This window comes from Lucilia cuprina, chromosome 2 (assembly GCF_022045245.1).
Source record: "Lucilia cuprina isolate Lc7/37 chromosome 2, ASM2204524v1, whole genome shotgun sequence".
Lineage (NCBI taxonomy): Eukaryota > Metazoa > Arthropoda > Insecta > Diptera > Calliphoridae > Lucilia > Lucilia cuprina.
In genome coordinates this window covers 63,702,052-63,712,081 of record NC_060950.1, presented here as the reverse complement: position 1 = coordinate 63,712,081, position 10,030 = coordinate 63,702,052, and the positions used below count along the sequence as shown (strand labels likewise).

Here is a 10,030-nt window from a genome sequence, read left to right as displayed (position 1 = left end):
ACTGAACTAGAACTGAACTAGAACTGAACTAGAACTGAACTAGAACTGATCTAGAACTGAACTAGAACTGAACTAGAACTAGAACTGAACTAGAACTGAACTAGAACTAGAACTGAACTAGAATAGAACTAGAACTGAACTAGAACTAAACTAGAACTGAACTAGAACAGAACAAGAAATGAACTAGAACTGAACTAGAACTTAATTAGAAATGAATTAGAACAGAACTAGAACTAGAACTGAACTAGAATTGAATTAGAACTGAACTAGAATTGAATTAGAACTGAACTAGAACTGAACTAGAACTGAACTAGAACTGAACTAGAACTGAACTAGAACTGAACTAGAACTGAACTAGAACTGAACTAGAACTGTACTAGAACTGAACTAGAACTGAACTAGAACTGAACTAGAACTGAACTAGAACTGAACTAGAACTGAACTAGAACTGAACTAGAACTGAACTAGAACTGAACTAGAACTGAACTAGAACTGAACTAGAACTGAACTAGAACTGAACTAGAACTGAACTAGAACTGAACTAGAACTGAACTAGAACTGAACTAGAACTGAACTAGAACTGATCTAGAACTGAACTAGAGTAACCCGAACTGAAATAAAGTAAACTAAAACTAAAGTTGAAGTGAACGTTATGAGTCTATCGCCTTCTACTGTCCACCATATAACAACTTTATATGGTGGAGTCCTTGTCTATACACCAGCATATAGTTTAGTCTATAGTCTAGTTTATAGTCTGATCTATGGTCTTCTCTTTAGTCTAGTTTATAGCCTAGTCAAATTTTGTTTAACAAAAACTTGTCACGACCTGTTCGCTTAGTAATTAACACCTAAACAGTAAAATCATAAGTTTTTTTATAAATTTTATTTGCAGTCAAGTTATATAATTAAAAATATTGCAAATTGCATTACAAAATTGCAATTAAAAATAAGCAAAAACTATTTAAAGTACAAAACAAACTATAATTAAAAGTAAACTATTACAGGCAACATAAACAATCAATAGAATTGGACACCCCCTCGTAATTTAGTGATTAGGTCGTTGAAAAGAAACCACTAAAATAGATTTAAAAAAACAAAAAGTGTTGAATGAAATTAAAATTTATAACTAATTGGGTTAATGTGTGTATGACTAAGTAGCAGCCGCCTCATACAATTGAGGTGGGTGTTGAGTGAACTACACACACCTTAATACACCTGAACTAAAATTGCCAAAATAATAGTTTAGTTTAGTTAGAAAGATTTTAGTTTTTCTTTTTTTCACATAAACTCTTATACTAATTTCAATACTCTTATACTAGTCTAGATTGTTTTTAGTATTTTTACATTTTTAAAAATCTATCATTTAAAATGGAAAAGTGTGAATAAAAAAACTTATTTTTGCAGACATACGTCATGCTTATGTACGCAAGAGGCACGTGTTTTAATTTGAATATTTTTTATGGGTTTTAAAAAATGGTTTTTTGCTTATTTTTATTGTATTATAATCATAATAGTGTTAAATTTATTTTAGACAATTATTTAATAAATTCAAACACGTTCGCTCTCTTTTGCAAAAATACACACATAATTCAACAAAATTATTCATTTCACTTTCTATGGTAATGTTATAGGTAATGTCTAACATATTACTGAGTAATGTTTTATTTTCGCAAACTGTTAATGTTTTGAATATGGGAGATTTGTAAAACACTTTTGAAGTTCAATATTTTATAAACGAAACACTGACAGAGTTATAAAGATCTAAACCCCTTTAGTATTGTAAAATGTAAATGATAAATCTAAAGTCTAGATTATAGTCTGGTTTATAATCTAGTTTATAGTTTAGTTTATAATTAGGTTTTAGTCTAGTTTATATTCTAGTTTCAAGTCTAGTCTATAGTCTAGTATATTTTATTCTATAGTCTAGTCTATAGTCTAGTCTATAGTCTAGTCTATAGTCTAGTCTATAGTCTAGTCTATAGTCTAGTCTATAGTCTAGTCTATAGTCTAGTCTATAGTCTAGTCTATAGTCTAGTCTATAGACTAGACTATAGACTAGACTATAGACTAGACTATAGACTAGACTATAGACTAGACTGTAGACTAGACTATAGACTAGACTGTAGACTAGACTATAGACTAGACTATAGACTACATTATAGACTAGACTATAGACTACATTATAGACTAGACTATAGACTAGACTACAGACTATATGTAGTCATCACTATTGTACTTAGTAAATACAAGTTTTCTATGTGCCCTTATATGGAGACAACTATTTTCATTTGCTGTGTACTTTTATTTTGAAATCTTTAATTTTTGTTTGCAAAACAAACTAATCAATTTTCCATTGGTCGACACTCATATTAATGGCATAAAAATATGGGTCAAATGTGCCACCTACTTAAATCAATTTATTTTTGATTTTTTTTTCTTCGTTACTTAGTATTTTTCATTCAACATTTGAAAATTGTCCTTATGTATTTACTTTTCTGTGAAGTGAAAAGTATACTTAGTACTAGAGAACAATCAAGATTTAAATGTCATAAACAAATATGAAATGTGTCAAAAAATTATTGACGTATGGCTAAAACATAAGGCGGAGAAAAAAAAAACAAATTTTGGAAAATAGGCAGTCTGAAAGTAGGACGGACGAACGGAAGGACAGATAGATAGACATGCAGGCAGACAGAAGGACAGACATTGAGGAAGTGAGACGCTATAGCAAAAAAAAAACGTAATTCTTAGAAAACGTCATTATTTTTTAAAAACAATTGTTGTTGGGTGTTTAAAATATTTATAATTAAAACTAATGAGGTTCGACTGTGCTTATTTAGGACGGCGTTTTAGATGATGAGTAATGTTTTGGTTTTTCATCATAATTATTTGAATAATTATAGATAATTAGTCAAAATAGTTTTGATTAATGGGCATTGAAAAGGAAAGAAAATTTATTTTTTCTGTTTTTCCAAGTGTTATTTTCTTGTACTTATTAAATAACTTCTTAGAAGTTGTTAGGTAATAGAATGATTAGTGGCAAAGTTTGTGTTTATTGTCATGGTGTTTATTAAATATTTACATATTGCTTTACATTTACAATGCAAAAAGGTAAACAATAGTTATCTGAAAGTGCTTACCCAATCACTTCTTGGAAGTAGTTCGGTAAGCTAGTTTTTTTTTATAAGATATTGATTAAAACGAAAAGTGTTTTAATGAAATTTGCGTAAAAAAGACTTAAGTTATTTTTTTTTTGGACTCAACAACAGATCTCTTCTTTTTGCGAAAATGAACTCAACTTTCTTATGAAATCATTTGTTTATAATTCATTTATTAGCCTTGAAAAATAATGAAAATTTGGCGTATTTTTCACAGCTGAAATGAACAAAACACAAACACAGACCAACGCCCACTCTTAATGTCTTCTAGTGGGTTTAATAAATTAAATGGGAGAAAAATTAATAAAAACAACAAAAGCAAAAAATCAAATAAAAACAATGTTCCTATATACAAATAATAAATAAATACAAAAAATCATTTATACATAAAACATTTGTTCCAAACGTTTCTTTTGTAAAAAAACAAAAAAAATTGAACACGCTTTTGGCAAAAAAGTGGATGTTGTTGCTGTTAATAACTTTACGAGTATTATTGTTTAATTTTTTTAATTAATTTGCTTTAAATACTGTTGACACTTTTATAACACAAAAATCTTGTTCTTGGTGTTTTTGCACACGTTGTTTTTTCTTTTAACATAAAAATAATTATTTTTATAAATTTTTAAAAAAATTTAAAAGAAATAAGTTTGAAAAGGCAACAACAAATTTTTATAAAATTTTTATAGTTTGTAAACATTAAAATTTTTGCTTGCTAATGTCAAGGCCGTTCATTATTATAAACTATTTTGAAAATTATAAATATTTTATGCGAAAATTAAGGTTAAATTGTAACAACATGGGTTAACAAACTTTCTGTCGGAAATTCATGAGCCGACATACAAATACTACAGACCAGACTATAGCATCTTATGAGATAAAACTCTAATAAAAACAAGAATAAGAACTAAACTGGATTTGAACCGAACTAGAACTGGGATAGAACAGAACTAGAACAAAACTAGAACAGAACTAGAACACAACTAGATCACAATAAGAACACAACTGGAACACAACTAGAACAGAACTAGAACAGAACTAGAACAGAACTAGAACAGAACTAGAACAGAACTAGAACAGAACTAGAACACAACTAGAACACAACTAGAACACAACTAGAACACAACTAGAACACAACTAGAACAGAACTAGAACACAACTAGAATACAACTAGAACAGAACTAGAACAGAACTAGAACAGAACTAGAACAGAACTAGAACAGAACTAGAACAGAACTAGAACAGAACTAGAACAGAACTAGAAGAGAACTAGAAGAGAACTAGAACAGAACTAGAACAGAACTAGAACAGAACTAGAACAGAACTAGAACAGGACTAGAACAGAACTAGAACAGAAATAGAATAGAACTAGAACAGAAATAGAACTGAACTAGAACAGAACTAGAACAGAACTAGAACAGAACTAGAACAGAACTAGAACAGAACTAGAACAGAACTAGAACAGAACTAGAACAGAACTAGAACAGAACTAGAACAGAACTAGAACAGAACTAGAACAGAACTAGAACAGAACTAGAACAGAACTAGAACAGAACTAGAACAGAACTAGAACAGAACTAGAACAGAACTAGAACAGAACTAGAACAGAACTAGAACAGAACTAGAACAGAACTAGAACAGAACTAGAACAGAACTAAAACAGAACAGAACTAGAATAGAACTAGAACAGAACTAGAACTAGAACAGAACTAGAACAGAACTAGAGCAAAACCATATCTAGAACAGAGCTGGAACTAGAACAGAACTAGAGCAAAACTATATCTAGAACAGAGCTAGAACTATAACAGAACTAGGACAGAACTAGAACAGAACTAGAACTGAACTAGAACTGAACTAGAATAGAACTAGAACTGAACTAGAACTGAACTAGAACAGAACTAGAACAGAACTAGAACAGAACAGAACTAGAACAGAACTAGAACAGAACTAGAACAGAACTAGAACAGAACTAGAACAGAACTAGAACAGAACTAGAACAGAACTCGAACAGAACTAGAACAGAACTAGAACAGAACTAGAACAGAACTAGGACTGAACTAGAACAGAATTATAGCAGAACTGGAGCATAACGAACCAGAATTAGAACTTAACTGGAACTGAACTGGAATGTACTAGAACTGAAGTAGAACTGAACAAGAACTGAGTTTATTATTTATTTATTTACATTGAGTCAAGGTTTTAAAACACGTATCGGCAGAGAGAAACAAATGAACTCTCTAGCTGTAAGCTTTTTAAACATGTGTTAGCTTATGTACGTGTAAATGTAGTCTCATTTAATCTAAAGTTGAGTTTTTTTTTCTATTTAAGAAACTATTTTCAAACTCTGTTCTCTTTCTTTAATATAAAAAAGTTTTAAAAAATACATAAAAGTTTAAAGAGTTTTCTAAAATTTTGTTTTAAAAATATTTTTGTTGACATGATCTCATGTTTGTTTTTTATTAAAAAATAAATTATCTTCACAAAAAAACTGCATTTATTAAACAAAATAAATTAGAAATTTAATTTTAATTAATATTTTAGCTGATAAATTTTGCACACACCAAAAAATTTATAAAAATACAACACCCACTTTTAAAAAATTTTGAAATATTAAAAAAAAAACATTTTTAAAGAAAAATTTCCCGTAAATTTTTGTTTGAAAAATTTTCTTTATGCAGGAAAATGTTTTTCCATTTATGCAAAACATTTAAAACTAGGTCAAGGAAGTTAATAAATTTTAACTAATTTTTTTTTTGAAATAAACAAACAAAAAAACCTAAGGGAAGTATTTTTAGTCTAAAAAAATCATAATTTTTTATAGAAATTAATTAATTGCACAGTTAGACATTTAAATGGCGGCATGGCATTTAGCAGTTTGCTAAAATCATAAAAATTCAAAACAGTCATTTTGGTATTTTTAGCTTAATGATGAAGAGAAAAATATATTTTGCTAAAAAAATATCTAATAAATGAAAATATTGATAGATTATTATCCATAGGCGCCATAGGGACTGACAGTTCTATTTTGTAAAGCAGGAGACAAAGATCATAAGAGAAATACTTGCTAAGTGCGAAGGACCATTTATAAATACTCAACTAAAACAAAGTGCAGATTCTTTAGGAAACTTTAAATGTTTGTTAGTATTAGTTTTTTTAAGTCATTTTAATAAAAATCAATTAGTTTATTTAAATTTTTCACATCCCACTTAAAAATTTTTTCCAAATAAAATTGTTACATTTCAACACCTTCAATTTCAATACAAACGGTTTAATACAATTTAAGCGCCATTTATTATTAAAAAAATTGTTTACAATAAACAAAATCATAATATTTTAACATTTATTTAAACTCAATTTAACACCTACTTAAACCAACTAATACATTTTAAACACACACAGTTAATAAATTGCGTTTAAATTTAAAAAATATCAATGAAATCATTTAAAAATTAAGCAAACAAAAAAAAAAACGTTTTAATTGATGACGTTTATAACAAATTAAAATAACTTAATAACAGCTGTTTGACAGCTTTTCCATAAATGGCTGACTTATAGTAAATATAGGGTAATTATTACCGTTATTGCATTATTTGTTATATATAGCTGAAGTAGGGGAGATCATTTAAATATTAATTGCACATTATTTAGAAAATTTTCTTAAAACTGGGAGTGTTAAGGTATTTTTTAATAAATTTTCTAATGACAATTTCTAAACTGAAATGATGTTCCTTTTAAAACTATACATTTCAATCAATAAGAATTTTCTATGGAAAACCTTTAAAACAATATTAAGACAAAAAAATTTTCCAAAGAAAATCAGTGACACAAGTTCTAGTTCAGTTCTAGTTCTAGTTCTAGTTCAGTTCTAGTTCAGTTCTAGTTCAGTTCTAGTTCAGTTCTAGTTCAGTTCTAGTTCAGTTCTAGTTCAGTTCGAGTTCAGTTCTAGTTCAGTTCTAGTTCAGTTCTACTTCAGTTCTTATTCAGTTCTAGTTCAGTTCTACTTCAGTTCCAGTTCAGTTCTAGTTCAGTTCTAGTTCAGTTCTAGTTCAGTTCTAGTTCAGTTCTAGTTCAGTTCTAGTTCAGTTCTAGTTCAGTTCTAGTTCAGTTCTAGTTCAGTTCTAGTTCAGTTCTAGTTCAGTTCTAGTTCAGTTCTAGTTCAGTTCTAGTTCAGTTCTAGTTCAGTTCTAGTTCAGTTCTAGTTCAGTTCTAGTTCAGTTCTAGTTCAGTTCTAGTTCAGTTCTAGTTCAGTTCTAGTTCAGTTCTAGTTCAGTTCTAGTTCAGTTCTAGTTAAGTTCTACTTCAGTTCCAGTTTAGTTCTAGTTCTAGTTCAGTTCTAGTTCAGTTCTAGTTCAGTTCTAGTTCAGTTCTAGTTCTGTTCTAGTTCTCTTCTAGTTCTGCTCTCGTTCTGTTCTAGTTTTGATCTTGTTCTGTGTCTGTTACCTAATGTAGAGTGTTTCAAATGAAAATAAACGAAATTTTCAAAATAAATATATAAAGACCAAAAAATAATAAGAAAATTTGGCAAATTATCAAAAAGAGACCAAGAGAAATTGTGAAAAATATTGAATTGAGAAAAAGTAAAAATAGTAGAGAAAATTTATTAAAAAAATTTAGAAATTAATAAGATAAAAAATATTGAAAATTTTTTGATTCTGCAATAATTTTTGAAAAATTAAAATGATTGCAATTTAAATAATTAAAAGAATTTAGAAAATTATTAACAAATTTTAATAAACATATAAATAAAAATATTTAAAAAAATAAAGGCCGGACGGTCCATTTATTTTGTTTTTTAGATAGAGAATTTCATTACGATCTCTTTTAGACAAGATCTTGCTAAACGATTCTGCGCAAATCGAACCGATTTTTTTTTGTAAAGGTGCGTGTGTTTGTTTTTTTGAATTTGGGCAATTTTTTATGTATGTTTTTCTTTTTTAGATTTTCCTCTAAAGATTTTTCTTTTTTTCGTTTGGTTCTCAATATTTTAGCTAAATTTTGTAAAAATTTCATAATGCGAAATCAGTGCGACTTGGGCTACTTAACTGAACGCGTTGTTTTAACTCTTACAAAATAAAGAAAAATAAATTTTGAAAAAAAATCTTTTTTTTAAACGCAACGACTACAAGAGAAGAAATAAAGAACCAAAAGATTTATATATAAAAAGTAGATAGAAAAAAAGTATCTATAAATTTATAAGAAAAAAAATCTATTTTACAAAAATAAATCTATTTAAAAAGATCTATTAAACTGAAAGTGTTTTAAGAAAAAATATTTTTTTTAATTAAAAATATAAAAATTTCAATTAAAACTAAAAAAATATTAAATATTTCAAAATAATTTTGTGAAAATTATAGAAAAAAAAAAATATAACATTTATATAACTTTGAAACAAAATTTATAGAAATAAAATTTTTATAAAAAAATAAAAAGAAATAAAATAAAAATACTTTTCTTTATATATATATCTATACCGGAAATAATCCGAGGGACTGTGTTTAACTGTGTGTGTGTGTGACACCAAGTGTGTGAAATTTTGTGAAAAAAACAAACTCGTGTCTATTATTTTTATTTTTCTTAAAAATTTTATGTTTTAATTTTTTTTATTTTATTTCAATTCTATTTTCAGTGTTTTTGTTATAAATAAAATTGTATTTTTTTTAATATTCACATACAAATGTTTTTATAAAATATCTCAAGCCTATAACTCGTAAATTTTTTACAAGTGCTGCTTTAAATATCCAATATTGTGTCTGTCTCTCTCATTTTTTTGTAAATTGAGAGTGTGCCAACGAAAACGATAAGATTTTGTTAAAGACAAACAAAATTTTTTTTGTAACAAAGAAAAATTTGGAAACTTTAATTTGTGATCTTTTTTTTACGATATATAACATCAAACAACAAAGCCGACAAAATGAGTTCTGGGTAAGTGATAATTTTTTAAAGTTAAATTAAGATTTTTTTTACAGAAAATAGATTTTTCTATTGAAAATTTGTTGTAATATAGAAACACCGATTTTAAAACAAAAATTTGTTGTCGCAATATCGGAACAAAGGTTTTATATACAGAACTAGACTAAAACTACAACAGAACTGGTAAAGAACTGCAACAAGACTATAACAAAACAAAAACAGATCTCAAACAGAACTAGAACAAAACTAGATTAGGACTAGAAAAGAACTAGAACAAAACTAGAACATAACCAGAACAGAACTAGAACAGAACTAGAACAGAACTTGAACAGAACTAGAACAGAACTAGAACAGAACCAGAACAGAACAGAACAGAACAGAACCAGAACAGAACCAGAACAGAACCAGAACAGAACCAGAACAGAACTAGAACAAAACTAGAACAGAACTAGAATAGAACTAGAACAGAACTAGAACAGAACTAGAACAGAACTAGAACAGAACAGAACTAGAACAGAACTAGAACAGAACTAGAACAGAACTAGAACAGAACTAGAACAGAACTAGAACAGAACTACAACATAACTAGAACAGAACTAGAACAGAACTAGAACGGAACTAGAACAGAACTAGAATAGAACTAGAAGAGAACTAGAACCGAACTAGAACTGAACTAGAACTGAACTAGAACAGAACTAAAACAGAACTAGAACAGAACTAGAACTGAACTAGAACTGAACTAGAACTGAACTAGAACTGAACTAGAACAGAACTAGAACAGAACTAGAACAGAACTAGAACAGAACTAGAACAGAACTAAAATAGAACTAGAATAGAACTAGAACAGAACTAGAACAGAACTAGAATAGAACTAGAATAGAACTAGAACAGAACTAGAACAGAACTAGAACAGAACTAGAACATAACTAGAACAGAACTAGAACAGAACTAGAACAGAACTAGAA

General features: G+C 28.0%; 2 protein-coding genes across 3 annotated transcripts in view; one reads left to right on the top strand and one right to left on the bottom strand.

Moving 5' to 3' along the window:
- The window catches only part of LOC111679629, a 5,124-nt gene extending 3,479 nt beyond the window's left edge, over nt 1-1,645 (bottom strand). Inside the window, exon 1 of the mRNA XM_046955865.1 lies at nt 1,585-1,645. Coding sequence (XP_046811821.1) covers nt 1,585-1,645 — 61 coding nt within the window. The remainder of the gene's footprint in view (nt 1-1,584) is intronic.
- Nucleotides 1,646-8,179: 6,534 nt separating this feature from the next.
- LOC111685447 (protein piccolo) overlaps nt 8,180-10,030 on the top strand; it is a 45,867-nt gene continuing 44,016 nt past the window's right edge. Inside the window, exons 1-2 of one of the 2 annotated variants that reach the window (XM_046945086.1) lie at nt 8,180-8,318; nt 8,782-9,077. In XM_046945086.1, coding sequence (XP_046801042.1) covers nt 9,067-9,077 — 11 coding nt within the window. In that variant the 5' untranslated portion in view covers nt 8,180-8,318; nt 8,782-9,066. Of the gene's footprint in view, nt 8,334-8,781; nt 9,078-10,030 lie in introns of both variants that reach the window. The other variant, XM_046945087.1, reaches the window with a different exon arrangement.